This window comes from Marmota monax, unplaced genomic scaffold (assembly GCF_021218885.2).
Source record: "Marmota monax isolate L192 unplaced genomic scaffold, Marmota_monax_Labrador192_F-V1.1 WCK01_AAM20220418_F8-fsc00005, whole genome shotgun sequence".
NCBI lineage: Eukaryota > Metazoa > Chordata > Mammalia > Rodentia > Sciuridae > Marmota > Marmota monax.
Window position 1 is genome coordinate 30,909,965 of NW_026692254.1, and position 27,808 is coordinate 30,937,772.

The 27,808-nt window shown below is 35.8% G+C and overlaps 1 protein-coding gene across 1 annotated transcript in view; it reads left to right on the forward strand.

Moving 5' to 3' along the window:
- Efl1 (elongation factor like GTPase 1) overlaps positions 1-27,808 on the forward strand; it is a 149,266-nt gene that overhangs the window by 27,578 nt on the left and 93,880 nt on the right. Inside the window, exons 8-14 of the mRNA XM_046438443.2 lie at positions 11,449-11,572; positions 13,430-13,506; positions 14,417-14,553; positions 15,124-15,246; positions 17,886-17,985; positions 25,908-26,059; positions 26,296-26,462. Of these exons, the coding sequence (XP_046294399.1) occupies positions 11,449-11,572; positions 13,430-13,506; positions 14,417-14,553; positions 15,124-15,246; positions 17,886-17,985; positions 25,908-26,059; positions 26,296-26,462 (880 nt within the window). The remainder of the gene's footprint in view (positions 1-11,448; positions 11,573-13,429; positions 13,507-14,416; positions 14,554-15,123; positions 15,247-17,885; positions 17,986-25,907; positions 26,060-26,295; positions 26,463-27,808) is intronic.

Sequence of the window (27,808 nt, forward strand, 5' to 3'; positions counted from 1 at the left end):
TAATCATTTATCTTTTAAACAACATCTTTTCTCCAATTTTTGGCTATTACAAATAAAGCTGCTATTAACATTCACATACAGATTTTTGTGTGAACAATAAATTTTCATTTCTCTGGGATAAGTGCTCAGGAGTGTAATTGCTGAGTTCCATGGTAGTTTTTTTTTTTTTTTTTAACATTTTTTGGTTGTAGGTGGACATAATACCTTTATTTTATTTTAATGTGGTAATGAGGGTCAAACCCAGTGCCTCACACATGCTAGGCAAGCACTTTACCTCTGAGCCACAACCCCAGCCCTATATGGAAGTTTTATGTTTAGTTTTTTTGTTTGTTTGTTTAAATATTTTTTTAGCTGTTGATAGGCCTTTATTTTATTTATTTACATGCGGTGCCAAGAATCAAACCCAGTGCCTCACACATGCCAGGCAATGGGCACTACAGCTGAGCCATAGCCCCAGCCCCTTATGTTTAGGTTTTTAAAGAAACTGCCAAACTTTTCCAGGGGACTGCAGCATTTATATTCCTGTCAACAATGCATGGGTAATGTAATTTATCCATATTTTCACCATCATTTGGTATTTTTATTCTCTTTATTTTGGCCATTCTGATGATTGTGTACTGAAAAGTTATTGTGGTTTTCATTTGCATTTTCCTAATAGCTGGTAATGTTGAAATCTTTTCCAGTGCTAATTTGTTATCTTGTATTTTCTTTTGGATGAAATGAGTCGTTATACCTTTTGCGCAGTTTCTAATTATATTAATCTGTTTTTTTTTTAACTTTTGAGTTTTGCACATTCTTTATATGTTCTAGATATTAGTCCTTTGTCTGATATATGCTTTATAAATATTTTCTCCCAATCTGAGTCAATCCTCTTAATAGTGTCTTTCACATACTGTAAAGTTTTTTAATTTGGGTGAAGTCTAGTTTGTCAGTTTTTCTTTTTATGGGTCTTGGTTTTATAGTCAAGTTTGTCTAGCTCTAAATCTTGAAGGTATTCTCTCATTTTCAAAAACAGTTTTATAGTTTTACTGTTTATATTTAAGTCTATGGTCCATTTTGAGTTAAGTTTATATGAAGTGTGATACTTGGGTTGAGATTATTTTCTTTGCCTGTGAATGGCCAATTTGTCTACCACCATTGTTGAAAAGGCTATCTCTAGTTCATTGGATTGGTTTTATACATTTGTCAGAGCCAGTTGGGCATATTTATGTGGATTTATTTATGTGTGTTTTGTTCTGTTCCATTGATTTATGTGTCTCTCTTTTTAACACTGGTACATAGTCTTAAATATAGAAATTGTGCATTAAGTCTTGAAATTGGGGAGATTATTTTGTACTTATTTTTCTTTAGCTGTTCACTGATCTTTGCCTTTCCATACAAATTTTGTAATAATATTTATAATAATTGCATATATCTTGTGAGGATTTTAATAGTTTGTGTGGTAAACTATATATTAATTTGGGAAGACTTAACATCTTTGCTCTGTTGGGCCTTCTAATCCATGAACACTATGTATCTCCATTTATTTACATTTTCCTTGATATCATTCATCAACATTGTGTGGATTTTAGCACATAAATCTTGTACTTGTTGGGTTAGAATTACATCCGATTTTTAATTTTCTGAGCAATTATCAATGGTCTTTAATTTTGATGTCCACATGTTTATTCCTAATGTGTAGAAATAGAATTGCTTTTGTATGTTCTAATATCAAAATATGCTGTGACCTTGCTGAACTCACTTATTCTGGAATTTTTTTGTATACTCCTTTGAATTTCCTATAAGACAGTCATTTCATCTGCAAATAGGGACTGTTTTACTTCATCCTTTTCTTTCTGAATATTCTTGTCTAATTGCACTGATGGTGGTAAGGGTGGCCCTCTCTTGTCTTCTTTCCAGTTGTAGAGGAAACCATGGTGTTTTTCACTATTAGGAATAATCTTAGCTGTGGGCTGTGTTTAGATGTTCTTTGTTAAATTGAGGAAGCCTTCCAACCAATGTTACTATTTTTTTTCTGAGAGTCAATATAAATGAATGTCAAATTTTGTCATGTCTTTCCTGCATTGATTTATGTAGTCATATGATTTTTTATCTTTAACTTGTTATTATAGCAGATTACATTCATTAATTGTGGAATATTGAACCCAGACTTGCTTCTTTTTATAGATTTTATTTATAATTGCTGTGTTTTGGTAGGTGTCCTGGGGTTGAACCCAGGGTCACTTAGCCACTGAGCCACATCCCCAGCCCTTTTTATTTTTTATTTTGAGAGAGGATCTTGCTAAGTTGCTTAGGGTTTCACTGAGTTGCTGAAGCTGGTCTTGTACTTGCAATACTCCTGCTTTAGCCTCCCGAACTGCTGGGATTACAGGCATGCACCACCAGGAGTAGTTTATATGATTGACTTTTAAAAAGCCTTATTTGAATGAATTCTAAATGCACAAAAATGTATATCATATAACAAAAATGTATATCATAAGATCTCCCACCTTATCCCTTAGTTCATGTCATTTTCTAGTAGTTTCTTTTGTATCCTTTGAGGTTTTTTTATGCTTATATGTGAAAATACATTTATTTCAATTTTTATACCAACAATACAGAAGTTAGTATAGAAAGAAGTTAGTTTTATTGATATTTACATATGCTAGGCATCGAGTTATTCATTTAAAATTATTTCATTGAATTTTTACAATCATCTTTTGAAATACATGTTATCTAAAGCTCAAACAATTAGTGATTCATTCAACATCCTTCAGCTACTAAGTCGCAGAGCCTATATTAAGATTATAGTCTACCTGACTCTGAAGTTTGTGTTTTTTTTTTTGTTTTTTTTTTTTTGGTACCGAGGATTGAACTCAGGGGCACTCAACCGCTGAGCCACATCCCCAGCCCTGTTTTGTATTTTATTTAGAGACAGAGTCTCACTGAGTTAATTAGCACCTCCCTTTTACTGAGGCTGGCTTTGAACTGGTCAGCTCCCTAAGCCGCTAGGATTACAGGCATATGCCACTGTGCCCAGCTTGAAGAATGTGTTTTCTTACCACAGTACTTCTCTGGGGTCTTCCCTATGGAATATAGGGACCCTTGTTACTTCTTGTTGCCCCTGGTGAATATATACATGCTAGGGCCATGTAACACTCATCTACTTTTTAGAATATGATAGATAATTGACTATATTTTTTTAACTGCAACCATTACTGCATTGTAAAATTTTAAAAAATCCAAATATAGTTAAAAGATTACATTTTGATAAAAATCTCTTTGTCTTGGGTAAATAATTATGAAATTATAATGAAATTTACTTTAGTTGTGAGCTTAATTTTTCATATAATGTGCAGAAAGCATAGAATCAGAAACAATGCACCAGGGGAAAACAAGGCCTGCTCATGAAATATCTTCCAGTAGGATCTGGAAATGGAAAAGAAGAATGAATCAGAACTGACTAGAATTCAAGGCTTTAGAGTAGCCTAACCAGTATGGCTTTTCCATGTCCTCCTTTTTTACAGGAACTTATTCTTCAATTTCCTTTTGCCTAGGCAGTATAATATATTATAATATCATAATTTCTCATGTTTGTAATGAATTATAGATGGTTTACTTCGTGCCTAAAAGATTATACCAAATTTAGGTAGAGAATGTGTAATGAAAATAGGAATTATAGACCTGCTGAAGATTTACACTTCTGAGACCTGGTTAATAGCTTGACTTATCACCTTTCTGGGCTTCAGCTTCTTCATCCAAATTAAGAATTTTGGGTTAAGATGATTTCTAAGATTCTCTTTCAGTAAAAAGTGCAGTTATTTATTTAATTATTTAATGGGGTCATATTTGTTGATATCTAATTTGTGAGCATTCTGCTTGTGAGCCACAAGGTGGAGGGCTTGTTCCTTTGTTATAATAATTTTCATAATTAATGTTTTATATTAATTGTAGTCTATCTTAGAAATTAGAGGACCTTTACTGTGTAAAGAGGAGGAATGGGGAGAGTCTTGAATAGGTTGAATAAGGAAGGGTAACTTCTATATCCCTTTCATCTTTTGATATTCTTAGATACCATCAGTTAGTAAGCTGATATTACTCTGTGTTAGATAAGGTCAAGTTTAGAGATAGGCTAGTTCTGGTTTTCAACAAGTTTACATATTAATTTATGGGAAGGTGGTGGTAGAAATGAATGCACCGGAGACCTTTTCCTTTGAATTTTCTCTAAACTTTTAGTGGGTAGGCAAAGTTGGCAGCTGACTGCAAGTGTGAAAATAAGCACATTTCAGAATTTAGAAAATGATTCTATGTTACTCTCAGACAGTGGGACAGGGCTAGGAAATGTGAATAAAGATTGTATCTAGGGCTACATCCTAAATCTGTTCTTTTAATAGATGATAATTCAGGAGAATCTGCTCTGAAAAGTAGAAACATATTGACTTTAGGGATAAGTAGCACCTGTAAATAAGGAAGACATTGGAAAAGCCATACTGGTTAGGTTGCTCTCAAGTCTTGCATTCTACTTATTTATCTAAATTCCGATTTTAGATAAATAGAATTGAGGCTCCCACTCTAAAGAATAGGGATAGAAAAGAGACAATGAAAAGCCCTTCCTAATAGGTTTTATGCACCAATGTTTTAGAATTCGGCAATTAACATGAATCCACTGGGTAGTTTGGAAGGCATAAAGGTGTGTGGCTTGGTAATTTCACACTTGGCCAAGTTGTGATTTAAGAAGATAGACAATAGATAGATAGATGTGTGAAGTCTTGGAATACAAATATGTTATGTATATCTCTTCTGAGAGTCTAATTTGAAGTTATTTGGTTTGAGAAAATGATTTAAAATAGAATTAAAAATGGAGAAGTGTATGGTCAGTGCTTTAAAATTTTAACTAATGACAGATGCATAAAAGCCATAAATAATAATGGCTGAACTGAATAAGCAAATTTTGTGATAACCATGTATTTTAGTTAACTTTTTTGCTGCTATGACTAAAAGACCCATCCAGAAAATTGTAGAGGAGGAAAAGTTTATTTAATAGCTCACTGTTTCAGAGGCCTCAGTCATAGAAGTCCTGTTTTATTCCTCCAGGCTCAAGGTGAGGCTGAAAATCATGGTGGAAGAATGGGGAGCATTTGCATATATATGCCCCAAAACCATAGCACCAATTTCCACTTCCTCTAACCACACCCTACCACTTCAATTACCACTCAATTAATCCCTATCAGGGGATTAATTCACTGATTGGGTTAAAAATTTTACAATCCAATCATTTCTCCTCTGAACCTTCTTGTATTGTCTCACATGTGAGTTTTTGGGGGACATCTCACATCCAAACCATAACACCATGAGAAAAAAATTAAGAGGATGAAAAATAAGTTTTTTGAGAGACTTATATGCCTATATGTGTATACATATGTAAACAGATGGTGGACTAGAAAAAGTTCAAATGATAGTGACCTGAATAGATAGGCAAATATGTTATGATAGTTCATGATTTTGGTAAATTTTAGAGTGTTTATGAAAATTTACCACTTTTAGGATTTATGTGATGTTTATTATAAAAGAGAAAATAATAACAGAGTTTGAGTAATGCAAATCAACATTTAAAAAAAAATCTTGAAAAGAAACCACACCAGAAATTCAGCTGGTCCTAACAATTGTGACAATAAACATATGAAATCCTTCATTAAGGAGATAAAGTATTTTATTTTATTTGTTTATATATATATTTTTTTGTACCAGGGATTGAATTCAGGGGCACTTAACCACTGAGCCACATTCCCAGCCCTATTTTGAATTTTATTTAGAGACAGGGTCTCACTGAGTTGCTTAGCACCTGACTTTTGTTGAGACTGGCTTTGAACTCAAGATCCTCCTGCCTTAGCTTCCCAAGCTGCTGGGATTGCTGAGATTTTTTTCTTTTTTAAATCCAGAAGTTTGTTATATACAAGAAAAAAGGGCATAATGGACAGAGTGTAAACTTGGACCCTGATTAGTCAATTAAATGTGAACAAAAAAGAAAGTAGTTTTGGCAGTATTAGTAATAGTTTGTGACAAGTGAATTATGGCATAAGGAACAATTTTATTAGGATAATTGACACATTTCAGTAGTGAAGAGATTAATTGTGTCGATTATCATAAAATTCATAAGACAAAAATAGAGTTATGAGTAGAACACTACAAGGCATGTACTTTGGTGGCAGTTTTACTCCCCTAAAATTTTACATTACCAGCAAACTGTTAACAGATTAAGGTCACAGAAATAAGCCATATTGATAGTATAATGAAAGTCAAAATTTGTTTTAAGTATCGATGAAGGATACACAAAAACTTGGCCTATATCAAGCAAAAAAAGAGAAAAGATATGAAAACATTGCATGTTTGATGTACTAAATCTCTTACTTAGTCATTTATCTCTGGTTTTAACTAATTGAGAATAGAACCAAGTTGCCACTATGGAGTTCATAGTTTCAGTTTTACGCATCATAGCCCTAACAGGCTTCCCTCCTTAAGAACAGGGGTCCCTAAAAAAATTAGATTGGAAACTGTGTTTGGGAACTCAGACCACAGTGGCAGTGTACTGTTGTCTCCTTCCATAGAGATCTGCAGATCCAGTTCAGCTTCTGGATTGGAACTGCAGCTCTCCATGAAGGATTGCAGACTGCCTGTCAAAATCCAGTGTGGACAAATGAAAAACTCAAGAGATGAGTTCTCCTGAACTGAATCAGGAAGCAAGGGTCTGTGGCCTGCTGTAGGTATGTGGAACCAAGGGGAACTAGGAAGAAAACCTGACTCTTCCTGATTCATGGAGTAGGCACTAAGAAAGAGCCAGTTTCCTTTTTGAAGCATAGGAACTCTACCCCGGAATGTCAACCTTTCACCTTTGCTTGGGGAGGAGCAACTGAGGAAACCAGGAATGCTCCTTTCAGCATTCCTTGATGGGGAAGTCCCTTACTGCAGAAATCTCCCAAGTATTTGGAGTGAGATGAGAATTTATAGAGAGAAGAAAGATTTCTTTTCCCCAAAGGCAAAAGCATGTTAAATTAATAACAGAATTTATGAACTAAAATTTTGGATTAAAACACACACACACACACACACACAAATAAAAATAAATAAAAACCTTTGCTAAATAAATAACTGTTGGATCAAATAGGAAATGAAGTTTATGATAGTAAATTACTTAGAAAGTAATGGACCCTTGAGACCAGTTCAGAATGTCAGCAGCCTGTAACGGTATAATTTGGATTTTGATTTCTGATTAGATGTTTTTCTCTCCCTTAGCCCAGTGAGAAGGGTTTTAGATATTTATTTTCAGCAGTTTCTATGGTATCTGCTTTTGCTTCTAAGTTCTATCTACTGGCTCTAACATTTCTGATTCCTATGATAATTATTGGCTTCTACTTCTGTAGCTTCTTAAGCATATCAATAATGGGATTTAACTCAGTTGTTATCATTGTTTTGGTGCCTGGCTATTCTCATAGGTGTGTAGTATAGCTCATTATTGTTTTGATTGGCATCAACTCTTGGGTTTCACCAATACCACACTTCCTGTCTGAACTGTAAAGAATTGTCTACACTGTGCTAACATTGGATTTCTTCTGCAGTGAAGAGCATAGTAGATATCCTTTTTCTTTTTTCCTTTCTTTTTAAGTGTGTTTTATAACAGTTTTTGGTTCACAATATAAAGTGAGAGAAAGATCAGAGATTTCCCAAACACTCTTGCCCCCACATATATAAGTTCGCTATCATTATCCTTCACCATTGTAGTATGTTTGTTGCAAAAGTTTAACCTACATTAATACATTATTTTCACCAAAAGATATCATTAAGCTTTGTTCAGTCTTGGTGGTGTACATTTTGTGGGTTTGAACAAGTGTATAATGATGTGTATCCACCACTATAGTATCATATAGAATAGTTTCACTTTTCTAACTGTTCCATGTCCCACCTATTTGTCCCTCCCTCCCCCCAGCTCCTGGCATCCACTGTTCTTTTTACTCTTTCTGTAGTTTTAACTTTTCCAAAATGCCACATATTTGGGATCAACAGCATGTAGCCTTTCAGATTGGCTTCTTTCACTTAGTTACATGCATTTAAATTTCCTCAATATCATTTCATGGCTCATTTCTTCTTAATGCCGAAGAGTACCCCATTGTCTGCATAGGAATTGAACTGCTATGTACATCTACAAGCAAGTTTTTTGTAGATTTAAGTTTTCAGCTATGTCACTGAGTAAGTAACATTGATCATGGTTGCTGCATCATAGGCCAAAGAAGATTAAAAAAAAAAAAATTTATAAGAAACTTCCAAACTGTCTTTCAAAATGGTGATACCTGTTGCATCCCCACCATCAATAAATGGCATTATTCTTGTTCCACGTCTTTGCTAGTATTTGGTGTTATCATTGTTTTGGTGCCTGGCTATTCTCATAAGTGTGTAGTATAGCTCATTATTTTTTTGACTGGCATTTCCCTGATGGTGTGTGCATATTCGCCATCTTTCTTTGATTAGGTGTCTGTTAAAATCTTTGACCTATTTTTAATCAAGTTTTATGTTTTCTTATTGTTAAGTGTTAAGACTCTTTGCTTCTTTTGAATACTAGTCCTTTATTAGGTCTGTGTTCTGCAAATATTTTCTCACACTCTGTGACTTGTCTTCTCATCTCTTAACAGTGCCTTTCATAGAAAAGAAGTTTTAAATTTCAATGAAGTATATGTTATCAGTTCTTCCTTTCATGGCTTATGCCTATAGTGTTCTCCAAAATCATCTAAATTTTTCTCTGTCATCTTCCAGGAGTTTTACAGTTTTATGTTTTTTTTTTTTTAACCTAAGTCTATGAGCTTAATTTTTCTAAGTCTTGAATTAATTTTGTGAAGAGTGTATAGCCTGTATCTAACCCCCTCCCTCCTTTTTTTTTTTTTGCAAATTGCTGTTCAGTTGTTTCAGCATCATTTGTTGGAGACCCTCTTTTCTTCATTACATTGTCTTTGCCCATTTCAAAGATCAGTTGACTCTATTTATGTGGGTCTGTTTTTTGAGCAGTTTTGTTCCATTGATCTATTCGTCTCTTCTTTTTCACAATACCACACTGTCTAGATTACTTTAGCTTTATAGTAAGTCTTGAAGTTTGGTATTGTTAGTCTCTCCAATTTTACTCTTCCCCTTCAATGTCACATTGGTCATTCTGGATCTTTTGCCTCCCATATATCCTTTAAAATCAGTTTGTTATTTACAAAATAACTTGTTGAATGGGATTGCATTGGATGTAAAGGTTGCTTTGGGAACTGACATTTTAAAATATTGAAGCTTTTCTATCCATGAACATGGAATTTCTCTACTTATTTAGTTCTTTGATTTCTTTCATTAGAGTTTTGTAATTTTTCTCATATAGATCTTAAATATATATTTTGTTATGTTTAGACCTTAATATTTTATTTTGGGGATTTCATGTAAAAGGTATTATGTTTTTAATTTCAAATTATATTTATTCATTGCTGGTAAATAGGAAAGTGATTGACTTTTTATATTAACCTTGTGTACAACCTTGCTATAATTGCTTATTAGTTAGAACTGAAGTTTTATTGATTCTTTTGGTTTTCTACATAGATGATCATGTCATCTGCAAATAAAGATAGTTTTATTCCCTTCCTCATAATTAGTATTTTCTTTCTTTTTGAGTTGTTGGCTCCTTTTTTTAAATTGGTTTAAATAAATAAATAAATAAATAAATGGCAGTGGAATGCATTACAATTCTTATTACATATATATACCACAAATTTTCATATCTCTGTTTGTATTTAAAGTATTTTGACACCCAGTTCATGTCTTTATACATGTACTTTGGATAATGATGTCTTTCACATTCCACCATCCTTGTTAAGACTTCATCTATTCCTCCCATGCTCCCCTTCCCTACCCCACTATGAGTCAGCCTCCTTATATCAGAGAAAACATTTGGCATTTTTGGGGGGAATTGGCTAACTTCACTTAGCATTATCTTCTCCAACGCCATCCATTTACCTGCAAATGCCATGATTTTATTCTCTTTTATTGCTGGGTAAAATTCTATTGTGTATATATGCCACATTTTTTATATCCATTCATTCACGGAAGGGCATTTAGGTTGGCTCCACAGTTTAGCTATTGTAAATTGTGCTGCTATAAACATTGATGTGGCTGTGTCCCTGTAGTATGCTGTTTTTAAGTCCTTTGGGTATAGTCCGAGGAGAGGGATAGCTGGGTCAAATGGTGGTTCCATTCCAGATTTCCAAGGAATCTCCATACTGCTTTCCATATTGGCTGCACCAATTTGCAGTCCTACCAGCAATGTATGAGTATATGTTTTTCCTCACATCCTGGCCAACACTTATTGTTGTTTGTCTTCATAATAGCTGCCATTCTGACTGGAGTGAGATGGTATCTTAGAGTAGTTTTGATTAGCATTTCTCTAATTGCTAGAGATGATGAGCATTTTTTCGAATATTTGTTGATTGATTGTATATCCTCTTCTGAGAAGTGTCTGTTCAGGTCCATTTGTTGATTGGGTTATTTGTTTTTTAGTGCTTAGCTTTTTGAGTTCTTTATATATCCTAGAGATTAGTGCTCTATCTGATGTGTGAGAGTTAAAAATTTGCTCCCAGGATGTACGTTCGCTCTCTGTTCACCTTATAGATTAGTATTTTCTTATTGCGTTAGCTTGGGCCTAGAGTATAGTGGTAAAAAGAAGGGGTGAGGGAGGGTATTCTTGCCTTGTTTCTGAGTAGGCAGTTTTTAAGAAGCTGGTACTTTGAGAGTTCTAGACTCAAACCTTAGATTAAATATACTGTTTTTTGAAAAATAGATATTTCCTAGGTACTTTATCCAAACAGCGAAGTACTATACAAGATCACCCTTATTTGTTGATTGCTGTCCCAAGGATGGAGTCTGTGGTGCTAGGTGGTTTCTCTAAGGGATGATAAGAGTGAAGTAAGTGTACATATGTTTATCATTTAATTCAGGGTGCCAACAAACTTGTTTTGGCAGGTTCCATCTCTAGAGTTTATTTCCTTTGTGAGCAGCCATCATTTATAGCTATGGAGACTGGAAGTACATTTCTGTTGTTGACATAGTTGTGATGAACAGTTGAAGTCTACATTTCCTTGGCCTTTGTTCCTTTTTTCTCATTTTACCAGTGAAAAATTAAGAAAGGACACTATAGCATGAATTTTAACTCTATATTAATGTAGCTAGTGCTGGACAGAACATAGGCTTTGGAGTCAGACTGCTTGGGTTTGAATCCCAAGTTCACTCATTACCTGTGTGATATCTTCGTGCATCATTATCCTTTTCTGTAAAATGGGAGAAATTTGTAGGAAGGTTGAAATGATTTAATAATTCACATAAAGACACAGAAACACTCATGTTAGCTGTATCAATGTTACTTATTTGTTATTAATAACATAATTCTTGGTTTTCTTTCAGAATTGAGCATTTTGCCAAAATCTATAGCAAAAAAATTGGCATCAAAAAGGAAGTTCTTTTGAAAACCTTGTGGGGAGATTATTATATAAATATGAAGGCTAAGAAAATAATGAAGGTTGATCAGGTAATACTGTCCCTTTGGAATGTTGGTTATAGAAAACTGGTACTATAACATCTTTAGTAGATATAATTTAGCTTTAATTTTTGCAGACGAGTTCATGAGGGACTTTTTACTCTACGTAATTTGGAAGGGTTTATGAGTCTTATATCCTAGTATTACTTTATATAGAGTTCTTAGTCCTTAGTATATAGTGAGGTGAGTGAGCAAGCTGGACCTAGTGATGCATGCTAGTATTTCCAGCTAATTGGGAGGCTAAGACAAGAGGATTGCTTGAGCCCAAGAAGTTCAAGACCAGCCTGGGCTAGCAAATCCTTTCTGTTTTCCCTAAATTAATAAATAGATAGCAAAAAACTACTCTTTTGAAAAAGCCTATTAAAAATATCAGATCCTGAGCCCTTAAAAACACATAGTTTCCATTATGTATTTGTGTATCTTCAGAGATGTCTCTTTTAGACATCACTGTGTGATCCACATTGTATTTCCAGTCATAGCAGAGGCTACCATGTAGTACAGATGGTGAAAGACAGGTGTTCCTGTAAACCACACCACTATAAATAGAGGTAATTTAGCACTGTTATGGGCATATAGCCTCAATGGGTATTTTTCTCGAAGCTTTGTATTTTAATGTGAAGTTCAGAATATCACATATTTTTTTTTCTCATTGAAAATCAAATACATTCCTCTTAAAAAGTGTTCAGAAATATAAAGCCATAGAAAAGAAAAAGTCAAAGGCCAACAATGCTTATGACATAGTTTTAATTTCTTTCACTTTTTTGATAGACATATATACAGCCCTTGTTTGAGATTATACTGTTTATATAACATAGCTGCCTTTTTTCTTAATGTCACATCATTAACATCTTCTTTTGCCATTGAAAGCTTTTCCTAACAGTGTATTTAAAAGGGAGTGAGTATAGTTACATGGGAAGAACATGGCTTGAGAGACAAGTCAGTGTTTGAATATTGGCTCCCTCACTTATTGGCTCTTTGACTTTTTCTTGAGTTTTTTCTTCTGTAAAATTAAGATAATAGCATTTATTTCAGAAGGTAGTTAGGATGATTATATAAAGTAATCCAAATAAACTCTTTAGAATGGTTCTTTTTGCATAATAAGCACACTATTATTATTTTATTTTTTGAGATCATCATTATTTATGTAATCACTCTCCTAAGATTGGACAGGTTTTTTTCCCCAAATGTGTTCATATTGTAAGTAAAGCTATAATAGATTTTTTTGTGTGTGTGCATAAATGTTTAGGTCTTCATGATAACTTATCAAAACTAAGTATTTAGAAAGGCAATGACTAATACTATTGCCAGTTACTCTTGGAAAAGGAGGTCTCATTTCCATGTCATATATATGTAAGAGTATTTGCCTCAAGGTACTCTGGGGCTATTCACTTTTTGTGTAGTTTGGTAAGAGAAATAGTAGGTTTAGAGGGTTTTAAAAAACTTTTCTGTCCTTGTGAAGTTTTTTTGTATGTTTAAGAACAGTTCATATGTTTTTCAGAACACTTCAGATCAGAGTCCCTAGAAAGACCCTGATCATGCAGAGTGAAGTTTTAGCTCTCAGGCTGAATGTTGTGTGTTTCTTTGATGGAAATGGTGGAGCAGCAACAGTGATAAATCTCTAAATGACTACATTGTTTTCAAAGTCCCTGATTCCTGGAGAAAGGGAATGGTGTATTATTATCGTGTATTATTGACTCTTTAGGTTATTCTTATAACTGCTTTCATCTTTAATGTTAAAAAAATATTTTTTAGTAGAAATGAGACATTGATATTAAAACATGTTGCAAACAAATATGTAAATGTATAGTGAATGTTCAGGAACTTAAGTCAGTATATTCTTTTGTACAGGCAAAAGGAAAGAAACCTTTATTTGTACAGTTGATCCTGGAAAATATATGGAGTTTGTATGATGCTGTCTTGAAAAAGTAAGACTGTTGTAAAATTGTTTATCTTTGCGCAGTGTATTTTGCCTCACTTTCCAGTTTAATGAGTCACACTTTGGAAATCTGAGATAGATGAAGAACAGAGCCTTTACAGACAAGTTGATTACAGAGCTCAGAAACAATTAAAGGAGCACATGTAGCTAAAGTAAAAGATAATGGAGGAAAGGCAGAACAGTAATATTTTATAGAGTACTGAGGTGAAGCGATAAAAGGATGGAAATAAGCATTGATCCTTTTTTTTTTCTTTTCTTTTTTTTTAATGTTTATTTTATTTTTTTTTTAATTTTTTATTGTTGGTTGTTCAAAACATTACGAATTTCTTGACGTATCATATTCCACACTTTGATTCAAGTGTGTTATGAACTCGCACCTTCACCCCATACACAGATTGCAGAATCACATCAGTTACACATCCATTGATTTACATATTGCCATACTAGTGTCTGTTGTGCTCCGCTGCCTTTCCCATCCTCCACCATCCCCCCTCCCCACCTTGATCCTTTGTTTTCATAAACACAGATTTTAAAAACAGTAATTGTAGTACAAAAGATACTTGATATGTAGGATCATCAGTGGGGAATTTGGGAAGTAACTTGCCTGGTACAAGTCGAGGGAAAAGCTGGCTTTTGTTGATTATCTTCTAGGTTATTCTGGGGTTAGTAAAACTGTTTTATCAACTAGCAAAGTTTGTTGTAGAACATTGGAGAATGGTGCTTCATGAGAAGTTTTAAAGTACATTTGAAAGTTTGAAAGTAGGATCCCCTCAATCATTTTTAGCTTTTATTGAAAAAGTTATGTGGTATGAGAAAAAAAATGTATCAAATAATGTCAAATTCATTTACCCACTACTCATCACTATCTATATATGTTCCCCATCTTATGCTTATTATAGGGACAAAGAAAAAATTGATAAAATAGTGACTTCTTTAGGATTAAAAATTGGAGTCCGGGAGGCACGCCATTCAGATCCTAAAGTTCAGATCAATGCCATTTGCAGTCAGTGGCTACCTATCTCCCATGCTGTTCTTTGTATCCTTTATTTTAATGGTTTTTAATGAAATAGTTTTGATAAAACAAGAAAAAGAAAACTTTTATTTGCAATCAGGTAATTCTCTGGAAATAACACATTTTAATCCAATGTCAAGTCTTTGCTAATCTAGTAGTCTATTGTGAAACTGTAATTAATAGTTTAAAAATTAACATACTAATGCTGTTTAAGGTTAATACTGAGTATTCCTTTTTAAAATGATTTTTAGTAAGCATGTAAAAATAAAATTATTTGCACTAAGATTAAATATAAATAGATAATGTGGATGTTAGATTACTGTTTCATTTCAAGGTCAAGGTTAGCCCATCTATCAGCCTCTATTATCCTTTATTCCATTGGAGGGAATATTTGATGTGAGACTCCTGTCTGAGTTTTAAAAAGTTCATGAGCTCCTTGAAACCATACTTTAAAATGTGATTCATAAATCAGTGTTGCCTTATAACCCAGGCATTTTCTGTATGGACATACATTGTTATTTTGATAGTGAGTGCATACATAATCTGAGCTGTGGCAGTGGCTCACACTTCTGGGTCCTTAACAACAGACTTCAGCTATGGTGTGTCAGAAACTTCCTAGCCCCCTTGATATTACCGCTGAGAGAGTTGAGAAACTCCTGTGCACTGGATCGCAAACGTTCGACTCTCTTCCACTGGAAACTCAAGCACTGAAAGCAGGTGAGGCAGAGATGAACATGTTGGAACGTACCATGTTATTGATTGTTCTCAGTCCAGGCTGCTCTAGAACAACTTGCTCAATGGCAGTTTACAAAATGGACAGTTTGTTAAATGTCCAGTTCCATAAATGAAGAGTTTTACAAATGACCATTTTACCAGTTTTATTTCCCTGCTCCCAAAATTTCAGTTGCACTATAGCCATTTAGCTCCCCTGGTGGGCAGCCAGGCTCTGAGCCTCTTTCTTCCTGCCCTGATCCCATTTCTTAAATACCTTGCAATGTGTTTCCTAAGCTGTGGCATAACTGTGTTTGCTGTGTCCACAGCTTTACACACAAAATGAGTCCAGAGACTGTGCTTTTCATTAGATACCCTGGACATACCCACCCCATGAGATAAGTTCCTTTTCTAGGCTCTGTAGGTACAGGGAAATTCATTTGTATATATTCACTGACTCCAATTCTTTTCTTCCCATTCTTTTGAATTATAACTGCGGACCCCTAAACCACTCCACTATTTCATCTGCATTATGTATTTGTGTGTCTTCAGAGATGTCTCTTCTAGACATCACTGTGTGAACCACACTGTATTTCCAGTCACAGCAGAGGCTACATGCGGTATAGATGGTGAAAGATGGGTGTTCCTGTAAACCACACCTCTATAAATAGAGGTAATTTAGCACTGTTATGGGCATATAGCCTCAATGGGTATTTTTCTTGAAGCTTTGTATTTAAATGTAAAGTTCAGGATTTCACATATTTTTTTCTCATTGAAAATCAAATACATTCCTCTTAAAAAAGTGTTCAGAAATATAAAGCCATAGAGAAGAAAAAGTCAAAGGCCAACAGTGTTCTTCTACTGTTCTTGGGGTCACTATTGATTCATACTTTAAGTCTTTTTTTTTGTGTGTGTGTGTGTGTTGGGGCTTGAACCCAGGGGTGCTCTACCACTGAGCTGCTTCCTTGGCTCTTTTTATTTTTTCAGTTTGAATCTGAGTCTTACTTATTTGCTCAATCTGTTCTCAAATGTTTTTATCCTCCTGCCTTAGCCTCTTTAGTAGCTGGAATTACAGGCATGCACCACAGACCCGGCTCACTTTGTTAAATCTAATGTCCAGTTCACAGTCTTTATCTGACTAGATCTGTCACTAACATTTTAGCACAGTTGATCACTCCTTCCTCCTTGGAACTCTTTCTTCCCTCGACTTCTAAGCTTCCACATGCTTCTAGTTGATTTCCTTGTCTCCCTTAATCTCTTCTCTGGTTCAATCTTAATCACTTTTTTTGGTTCCTCTCCATTTCCTTGGCTTTCTAACTGTGGAGTGTCCCAAGCAAGAATCAGTCTCATTACCTCATCTACTTCATCTGTAATCCCTCTCTTGGTGATCCCATCCAGTCTCAAGGCTATAAGGGACAATGGTTTCCCACTTCTGTATCTACATGCACATCTCTTATCTGAACTCTAGACTCATATGTGCATTTAGCATACTCCCTCTCTCTACTCAGCTGTTATACAAAGCATCTCAAACTTAACATATTCCAAACTTGTCTTTTATCTCATCCCCAAACTTGCTGCTCCTGCTTATTCCCATCTCAGTTGGAGGTGCCACCATCGTTTCATTTTCTCAGTCCAAAAACCTTTAGAGTCATCTGTGACTCTTACATATTTTATCTCACACCTCTGCATCTAGTCTATCAGCAAATCCTGTCAATTCTTCCTTTGACATATATCCAGAATCTGACTACTTCCCACTATTCCCACTTCTATCTGTCTGGGCAAAGCAACTATCCTCTCTCACTTGGTCATTGTATTAGTATTCTAAGTAATATCCCTGCTTCTTCCCTTGATTCCCTTTAGTTTTTTCTCTACTGTACTCAGAGTGATCCTATTAACATGTAGGTTATCATGTCACTCTGTACCTTAAAATCTTTTCAAAAGTTTTGCTAGCAAGAGATGTGTTTAATTTTTACTTCCTGTAATTTTTGTTTGATTTTTTTCTATTGAATTCTTTGTGTATAAATTACATTAATAGGGGGATGATTTTTTTTTTTAGTTACTAATGGTTTTGTGCCTCAATATAGGTAAATAAATGTCACTATGTTGATATGAAATTTGCATTAATGTATTTAAAAAGAATTGAATCTATATAGTATTGAACCTTAATTTATTTCTAAGTGTTTTTGTTACCATGATACATTATTCTTGTCTGTTTTATTTTTTAACTTGTTATTGTGAGGGACTAGAAAAGCTATTCATTTTTATTTATTTTAACAAACCATCTTATTGACTCTTGACCTTTGGTAATATTTCTTAATTCTTTCCCTTCTTTACTGACAACAGGGAAACATTAGTTGTGGCTTACAGTGGTCTTCAACCTGACTCCATAGCTTTAATGCTAATACGAGAGCCTTCCCTGACTTCCACTTTGTCAGTTTTGCTTCTGTTTCTTCATCTCTACCAATTCTGTTGCTCTTTCTCTACTATCCTTTCCTAGCAGTCTTTCTAAAAAGAATAGTTACCATAGTTGTTAAAAGTTACGTATTTAGATGAAGCTATATTTTAAAATCTGCTTTCTGGAAAAATCTTTTTTTTTTTTTAAATAATGGGAAAAATAGTGACATTTTTGCTTCCTGTTTGTTTAGCTTTTATGAAATGTGGAAGTGAGGACACTGCTCCAGTTATTATCTTTGTTTCCAAAATGTTTGCAGTTGATGCCAAGGCCTTGCCTCAGAATAAGCCAAGGTAAGAATAATGGGATATGGGCTGGGAAAAGTTTTGTATCTGGCGGTGTTGGGGTGTAATGGGAAGGCACAGATAATGTCTTTCCTTCCCATCTCAGCAATGAAATTGAGCCAGTACTAGGGTATTATAGAGTTTGTGTAGTCATGAATACTTTTGGGGTATCTCTGTAAGAGAAAGCTGTCAGAATCAGCTTTGGGGTATTGATTTTATCTGATGTGTATGTGTAGGGTAGTAATAGTAATAGTGACCACAGTTAACTTTTATTGAATATGTCAGAGAAGATGTAATCTAAGCCTGCCCTGTCTTGTCTAATTCTTTCTGCCTCGATGGAGACCAAATGTGTGATCATTTTTGTAATGTTGTATGTGTGCAGAGGTGGCAGATATGGAGACGGATTTCTAGAGTTGGTGACTCTGTCCCTTCTACCTCATCTGTTTTCTGCATGTATTCCCCTCCTTCCCATCTCTTTTGCCTGCCCCTCTAGTTAGACCCTAATTATATCTCATGGAAACTATTGGCAGTGTTCTCCAAGAAGGTTCCTCTGCCCCAGTCTTGAGTTCTACCAACCCATTTGTCATAATTACTTCAGAAAGATCTAAGACTCAGCCATGAAGATTTAGATCTGCTGCTTAAGAATGGTTAGTGTTCTCATTGCCTTGAGTAGGTTTGCCTAAAAGTATATGATTGGTGATGATTTCAGTGGCACTTAGGAAAACAAGTTTTTATTTAATAATGTATTTTAGTATGTATTTGTGTCTTATGTATTTTAACATGTATTTGTGTTTATTGCTTATTTATATCAAGTGTTCTACCTTTTCTTTTTATAAAATGAGATTTTGAGATTTTATGAAGTAAATCTTAATGAAGTAAATGTTAACCTTACCCATTTAAATAAAATGAAGGGGCTGAGGATGTGGCTTAAGCGGTAGCGCGCTCGCCTGGCATGCGTGTGGCCTGGATTCGATCCTCAGCACCACATACAAACAAAGACGTTGTGTCCGCCGAAAATTAAAAAATAAATATTAAAAGTCTCTCTCTCTCTCTCTCTCTCTCTCTCTCTCTTTAAAAAATAAAATAAAATGAAATAAGAAGTAAACAATAGGTAGATAGAGCAGCAGTCATGAAGGTAGTTAGTGAATATCTGAAGTTTCAGGATCACCAGCTGTAAAATAAATTTGACCTATCACGACCTGATCCCAACCCATTATAACTAGATTTTCATTTTTATGTTTCTCTAGTATTATATGCTATTCCCTGAAAAAATTCTGTCTTTGCTTATGTGGTACCTCCATCTTAGAAGACCCCTTTTCTTTTGGTAAAATTCTGCTTATCCTTCAAGAGAAAGAAGGGTGGTTTATTTTCTAGTACTTCTGTAGTATTGGAAAGAGGAAGCTTTAGTAATTTTTGTCCTGAGAATAAGTGAAGGAATAGATAAATGAGTAAATGAAGAATGAATGAATGAGTATCGGAATGAAGAAACAAGTAGGTCAGTGAATGGGAAAGCAAGTGAATTGCTAAATGAATAAGTAAATAGTTGAATGAATGAGTGAATGTATAATTTTGTATCTAGGCTATTCTGAGATACTATATTTTAGTGCCATCTACGACAGAAATTTTTTGATATCCTAGGAGATAAGGGGTTTTTTGGCCACATGGAAGTATCTCAGATATTCTAATTTACTCCTAGGGAATACTGGAGAACTAGAAAATGTACTCTTGAGACTTAAATACATGTATTTATATCACTTAAAATTCCTATGTGTACTTGCCCTTCATTTTCTTCCTGAAGAATAATAGTACTATTTTGCTCCTACTAGTAATTACATTTTCTGTGAATAGTTTTCTTCAAAACTCTTGTTTTCCAGATTTTAGGATATTTTTGCTGGCACTGTTAATTATGTTCTATAAGGTTGTTTCACTGATTTTATTTTTTTCATCTATTACTTAACCAACACCATTTTTAATAATTGTTTTGTATAATAATACAGTAACATAACTGAGTAAGGTCATCATCATTACTTTGATTTGTTCTTTCTTCTAGGTTCTTTTTTTTCATGTAATATTACTACTTTTAAAATGTGGGGACATATACCATTTCCATTTCTATTAAATTATATATACTAAGTCAGGGGCAGCAGAATATTATTTTCCTTTAGTGTAGATTAGAATATGTTCAGTGGTGAAATGCACTGAAAGTGAAGCAAGAGATAGGGTGATGGGGTACCTACAAAGATTTAAAGATTTTTCCCCAATTTGATGTCCCTGATTTGATGGAAGACTGTCCTTCACTCACTGCTTACCTGTGCCACTTTTGTAAGTATCTATATATGGGTGGGATTGTTTTAAGATTTTTCTCTTCTGTTCTACTGGTCTGTCTCTGAAGCCAAGACCACACTATTTTAATTATTATAGTTTCGTCTTCTTAATTTAGTTACTAGTTACTTGCTTACTTTCTTTAATAGCTATTATGTTAATTACTGTATCCTCATGATCATTGGTTATTCTTGGCTTTTAGCATTTCTAGGTAAATTTGGGGATCACTTGTCAATCTCATGTGCCCATGTTGGGATTTTGAAAAGGATTGCTATTAATTAGACCTCTAAAAAATTGATATATTTTTACCACTGAAAATTTCAGCCTGTGGATGAGGTGTATTCTCCATTTATATAGATCTTCTTTAATTACTTTATAGATTTTTAGCTAGTATCATATCTATAAGTATTATTAGATACTAGATTTTTGGGGGGCTGCTGGGTATGAACCCTGGGGCACTCTCACCACTGACCTGCATCCCTGGTCCTTTTTATTTTTTATTTTGAGACAAGTTTTACTAAATTGCAGAGGCTGGCCTTGGGCTTGTGATCCTCCTGTCTTAGCTTCCTGAGTTGCTGGGATTTGGGCGTGCACCAGTATACCTGGTTAGATGGTTTTTAATATAATTAAAAATGTATTTTCTTTTTGTGAACTTTCATTTTCTATTGGTCTTTTTTTAATATTTAGGATTATAGATGATTTCTGTATATTGATCTTATATTCAGTTATTCTCTTATTCATTTATTCCTATATTTTATTTACATTCTTTGAATTTTTCCACATGTAATCATTTTAACCACAAGTGATGACAGTTTTGTTTCCTCTTTCTTTTTTCACTGGCTGGGACCTCCAGTGCATCATTTAGAAGTGGTGATAGCAGGAATTCTTCTGTCCTTTCCAGTCTTTCAAAGAAAGCCTTCAGTATTTCTCTTCAGATTCTTTTTTCTTCAGATGTGCCAAATTCCTCTCAGCAGAAAAGCAGCAGCAAGGAGGGAGCTCTTTAGTCTTTGCTTCCTCTTTTGAAATCCTGAAATCCTCAGTGCTTTGTTCACTCTTTGATACTGTCAGTCCTCTTCATTTTTTTTTTTCTGTTAATTTATTCATCTTGCCTAGTTGTTTTCAGTGGGAACACTGGGCAGAAGCCGGAGGTCAGGCATTGCTGGAAACAGAACCTGCCCCTGATAAAGCAGTGTTTTACTATTGATTCATATAATTTATAGGCAGGATTTTGGTCTCTGAAATGAAGACACTTATTTATGTGGTTCTAGGAAGTGCCTCTTCTGTATGTCCACATCTACCCTGGGGTTGTGTGGGAATGATTCAAGTAATGGAAAAACATGAAAGATTGTAAATATCACTTCTTGAGAAGATCCTAGCACTCAGCAGCATCCCAAGTCTTACCCACCCCCCAATCTTGTAACTAGTGGTGATAATAACACTAATAATTGGCTGCAGCTTATGAAAGCATGATAGTATTCCCATGATGCCATTAATTATGGTATTTACATCTAACAATTCTTCAATGGAAGAAGAATTTGGTGTTTCAGTTTGACTTGTGAGGAAATTAAGGAACCTTAAGAAAAATGGGTAATGTGCTCCAGGTCACATAGCTGCAAGGAGGCTAAAGATGTATTTGAATCTAGATGTATTTAGCTTTAAGGCCTGTGGTCATTCACTTTACTGTGGAGAATCTGCCCCCAATCATATCTATGGCTTTTCAGTTTTCCACCCCTAAGTCTGCTTTTGCTATTCTGAAGTGTAGTTTAAATGAAATTCTTACAGAATTCTCATATGGTGATAAGTACCTATTAAGTGACATTCTGGTTGGGAGTTTTCCAGGTAGTCCCTATTCCCCTGTCATCCTGAGTCTATGTGTTACTTTTTCTTTCTTTTTGGGGATCAACTTCTAGTAACAAGGTGCCATTGATACTGTTCTTGGAGATCAGGAACTGGTCCTTGTTCCCCTGGTGTTGAATGTTAAACACCTGAGAAATGCTGAGGCAAGTGTAGAAAGAAAGTTTTGTTGTTGTTGTTGTTGGTTTTGTTTTTTGGTGGGAGGTGGTGTACTGGCGATTGAACTCATGGGTACTTGGCCATGGAGCCACTTCCCCTGCCCTGTTTTGCATTTTATTTAGATACAGGGTCTCACTGAGTTGCTTAGCACCTCACTTTTGCTGAGGCTGGCTTTGAACTCCAGATCCTCCTGCCTCAGCCTCCGGAGCTGCTGGGATTACAAGGAAAGCAAGTTTTATCAAGAAAGAGACAGGGACAGCTGACTTTTGAAGAGGGCCCAGAGCCATAGAATGGATGTGTCTTGCTCTTTTATAGACCCCAGAACTCTCCACCTTCTCTTTGCAGGAAGGAACAGGAGCTTTGGGGGTAATCATTAGCAACTCAAAGTCGGTGTGTGTGTGTGTGTGTGTGTGGGTGGGTATAGGTGGGTTGTGCATCCCAGAGGTTAGCTGTTAGCAAGGCATTATCTTTTTTTTTTTTTTTTTTTTGATAACCAGCCCTGTTCTTTCTACCTCCTATTATCATTAACTATATTGACTGCCAGACCTTAGCCCCCTGCCTCAGTTTGCTGAGGACAGGCAGGGCTGCAGGCAGATTGCTTTTGGCAAAGAAAGCCTGTGGCAGGCAGGGACTCATTTTAGAGAATTATTCTCTTAACCTTGTAATCCCACCATCCTCACCTATCTGTCCCTTTATACCATCTTCAAACAGATGTCACTTTTCTTTTTTGTCACCTGATCCCCAACATGTCAGCTACCTGGTAAGATGGTGACTTTTGGTATTGAGTTCTACCAACCCCTCTACCAACTCTTTCTCTGACATTGTCCTGTTTATCAGTGCCATAGAGGCCAGAGCATGACCACTGTTAGGAAATTCTGAAGTTGAATAGTTTTGTGTTCTTCCTTCTTTTCCTTTCACCTCCATATTCACCTCCCAACCTAACATTTGAATTTCCAGTCAACATTCTCACCTTTGGTATCCTTCATTTCTAGTTCCTTAAACCCACCCAAATAACCCGCCCAAATAACCCACCACTTGCAGCTATTTCCTTATCGGTAGAGCCCTGTTTTCTTAGAAATAAGTTCCTCTTTGTTTTAACAAATACTAGATGTACAGAGGACACTTTTTATAAATCCTTATTGACTTCTGTCTGTTTGCTTGCTCCCCTCTACCACTGCTGCTAGTACATACATAGTGCATGGCACATGGGAGGTTTTAACTGGATGGATGGATAAACACGTAGGAAGATAGCAAGTACCTATGCAGTTAATGCTAACTAATGACCATAAGTGCCTATTAATTCCAGATCGTGTCATGAGATTAGGTAGATAAAAATTTAATATATGAGGTGAAAATTATGCTTCTTTATGAACCAGAGTTAAAATTGCACTTAATTAAAATGGTGATTTTTTTTTTTTTTTATCATCTTAATTCCTTCTAAATGGAAGACAGAGGTTGATGATAATGGGCATAGGGCTTGGAGACAAGCAGATCTAGATTAGAATCCAGACCTCTCCACTTAATATCTGACTTTGGCTCCTATTGCTTAAATTTTCTAATTCTCCATTTTCTCTTAATGTAAAAGGGAATGGAAAGTGTATTTCATTTAATTGTTGAGATATTTGTATGCTGTAACCCATGTGAAGTGATTAGCACAATGTCTGGACTCGTGTTAAGCCTATTAGAAGAAACTTCTGAGGGCAAGCAAGTGCCTCAGGTGTCTCTTCCTCCTGATGCTAGTAATAATGATACTATGTTATGTGTGGATGTTTTAATTCACACTTCCCAGATATTTTTAAGAGTATTTAGCAAAAATTTAGAAATATGGATAGTTGTCTGCGGCCTGGTTGAAGGAATAGCTGAAGGGGTTAACCAGAGGAAGAGAAGGGTGAGGGGAAGGAATTGAGCGAGATGATTCCAAGGAAAGGGGAAAGAGAACTGCTCCAGAGGACAGAACAGCATCCATGCCTAGCAATTTTGAGGAAGCAAAATGCATCCTGTATTTGAAAGACCTTCTAACATTGAGAGCTTCCCATGAAGAGGGGCATTTCTCCTGTGTTGATAGCCAGTCTTTCCAGTGCCAGCAGTTCTGGTTGCCTGAGTACAACATCTCAACTGGGCAAATCTCATGGATTAGTCTCTCATGTTTGTATCCTGTTGCACAGCCCTGTAATGGAATGGGTCTGACAAGAAGGGCCAACTCCTAGAATTAAACTCTTCCATTCTGAGAGACAGCTAGTAAGAAAGGCAGAACTAGAGTCTAGGTCTACTGGGAAGTCCTGCCTAACTGCAGGTATCTGAAGAGGATAGAGGGAGACCATCAGTGATTTAAGCAGTCATTCCTACTTACCCCATGTGAAGTAAAAAGGTGGAAGAGGTCTTAGGGCATTTGACAAAAAGCTCCAAGAGTATGTGGCCAGTTAGAAGACAGATGGGAAGTACCCATGCTGAATGCCTGTCCTGTGGTTTCACAGTGCTTAAGGAGAGAGGAGGGGAAGGTGGCATGTCAAGGGGAGAGATGAGACTATCAGTCTAGTGTTAATTCAGAGATCAGGAAGTAAAGCTGGAATCATAATGTCAAAGGTAAGGGACAATGTAGAAAAGAGGCACAAAGTGTTGGGACTAGGCAGAATAGAGCAGCTTTTAGAGGTGGATTTCAAGTTGAGACCAGAAGATTAGCTTGCTATCTCAATGCTCATTCCCAAGAAGAGTGGGAAAGAGGTTCAGATTTTACCAACTTTCGGGCAGAATTGGCTTTGCTCTTATGTTGGGGGTGAGCATGTAGGTGATTCATGAGGACCCCTACATAAAGGGAACCACATCCTGGGGAACAACCACCTACCAAACAGAATGACCATTTTTATTCAACTTCAAATTTACCTTTTGCAAAAACATTTTGGTATTAAAGCTCTAAGCACCTTGTCTAAGTCCTAATAGGCATGAGAATAATTCTTTTTGGAGAAAATAGCTTAATTAACAACACCTTTCAGACTAACCCCCAACAAAAGACATATCTACACCTGCACATTGCCTTTTCTGTTTTGGATCTCTTGGATCTAACATAATGTCTAAGCATTTGAATTTGACCTGTTAGTTCTGCTGAATTGCCAGTATGCAGCCTGGCCTGGAACCCTTCTTTGTGAACTCCAGTTCTATATGAAGATACATGTTTGTACTTAGGAAGAAAACCTCAATTTCTTACTGAGGCCTTGAGCATGTTTCTCTTTGGGGCATTCCAAGTCTGGGTATCTTTTACTTGTTCCCTTCCTTCTCTCTTTCCTTTCCTCTTCCAGAAGGAATACTGATATCTGAGAAAGGATCCATGTTGCTGTGCTTAGCTCCACTTGTGGACTTGGACTTTTGCCTGCCAATTCATAAGCTCATATTAGCTGGAGATGCAGCATTGTTGGAGAGCCTGGTGGGCACTCTCTTCCTGTTGCTCGAGCTATGGGAGAACTCGGAGAGGTCTTTAGCCTGAAAGGCACTTGAGACTAATCATCTTATTTAGCCCTGTCTGTACTTGCTGTTTTCCTTCTTGAATGAACCAAGAGGTGCTTGATGTTGCCAGATGATAACCTATTTGTGATGTCCTGTAGGCCTCTCACTCAAGAAGAAATTGCTCAAAGACGTGAACGTGCAAGACAGAGGCATGCAGAGAAGCTCGCTGCAGCACAAGGGCAGGCACCTTTGGAGCCCACCCAAGATGCGAGTGCACTGGAAACAAGCCCACAAAGAGAAGAGCCAAGAGGTATAGCTTACCTAAATAGGCTTTAGTGTTAAGTATTTGATGTTTTGCTTAACATAGGATGCTCATTCTTTAGTACTGAGATTTTAGCTTTAATTATAGTTTTTATCAATATTCTTTTCATTCTTAATGTTTATCTCCTGAAACTGGACCAAATATATTAACTGTTTCCTTTGTTTCAGGCAGATCTTGGATTAAAGAGAGTATTCTTGGCACTTATTATCCTTTGTTCCTGGCAGGTGATGAGCAACAGGTGGAGAGTATGGCCACTAATCCTGTGCCCCAGGAAGGAAGCAACCAAGAGTCTTTTATTGCATTTGCTCGTGTATTCAGCGGTGTAGCTCGAAGAGGAGAGAAAATTTTTGTCTTGGGGCCCAAGTACAGTCCTATTGAGTTTTTGCAAAGGGTAAGAATTGGAAATAAAATATTAGTATATTATTTCAAGGGTCTGATACCTCTTTGGATACCTTAAAAGAAAGGCATACCTGAGTAAATTCTGTATCTCTTCTTCTGTTGCGTTGGTAACATCTGTTATTTATGTCTCACTTAACATTCAGGAAACCACACCAGTATGTGATCCAATTTCCGGGCTTTATTGAATTATAAAGCTCTTCTTTTCAAGGCAAATATCATCTTGTGGCTAGGGACTGAAGGGGTAAGAGTAGATGTCATGCTGGAGTCAAGAGCTGAGCTTCAAGAAATGTGGAGACCCTAAAAACAGGTTGACTTAGTTCAAAGGTATGGAGAGTGAGCAGGTAATAGTAGGTGGGTCCCAGAAATCCAATATGAGTATCTGTAAGCTGTTAGACAGCTGGCATCTAAAAATGCCTTAACCAGAGAGTGAAAGAGACCACAGACTAGAACTGTTTCAGAACATTTTTGAAATTAAGATACATACATTATAATGGAGCAATAAAAGTCTAAGATGACTAAGATACTGAAAGAACAGGTAGCCAGTCAGGATCAGGATCAGCAAGAAGCAGCTTGTCTGTCAGTTAATAACATAAAATATCAGAAACAGAAATCATGAGCTTCTCTCTGTGCAGGAAGCAGACTGTCTGTAGGTAAACCAGGAAAGGTGAAAGCCAGAGTGGAAGGGAGCTGTGGAAGAAAAGTCTCTGCCCTTAGTTTTTCCTGCCTTAAATCCTTACTCTATCAGTTTTAGCAGTTTAGTCCTTAAGAGATCACAATGTGGTGTGGAGGTTAAACATTCTTGGCTGGGCTGCAAATGGAGTACATCACTTGGTATCTAAAGGGTTATATTTTATTTTGAAGTGGTGTAATAACATGTAGAAAACCTATTTATGATTATCGTAACATCTTGGCTTGGATGTAATTGATCATTTGTTGTTTATCAATAGGGGTCACCATCTGACAATTTCTTTCTTTACTCTCTAAATTGTCCAGTTAAGTAAGAAGTATTAAGTGAAATACTGATTTATTGGACACTAAAGATTTCATGAGCACACCAGTTTACTTTCTGTGCATGGCGTGTCTCTGCTCTTGTGTGGCTAGAGGTTGAAATCAGCTCCTTGTATATCAAATGACTCAAGTAGGAATGATAAAATGAATTCATAGCACAATGGCTCCTTATTTATAAACAAAGCCACATAAAACCTAATTCCAGTCTACCTTAAAAAAGAAAAACAGCACTGGGGTTGTGGCTTAGTAGTAGAGCGCTTGCCTAGCATTTTCGAGGCCCTGAGTTTGATCCTCAGCACCAAATAAAAATAAATAAATAAAGGTATTGTG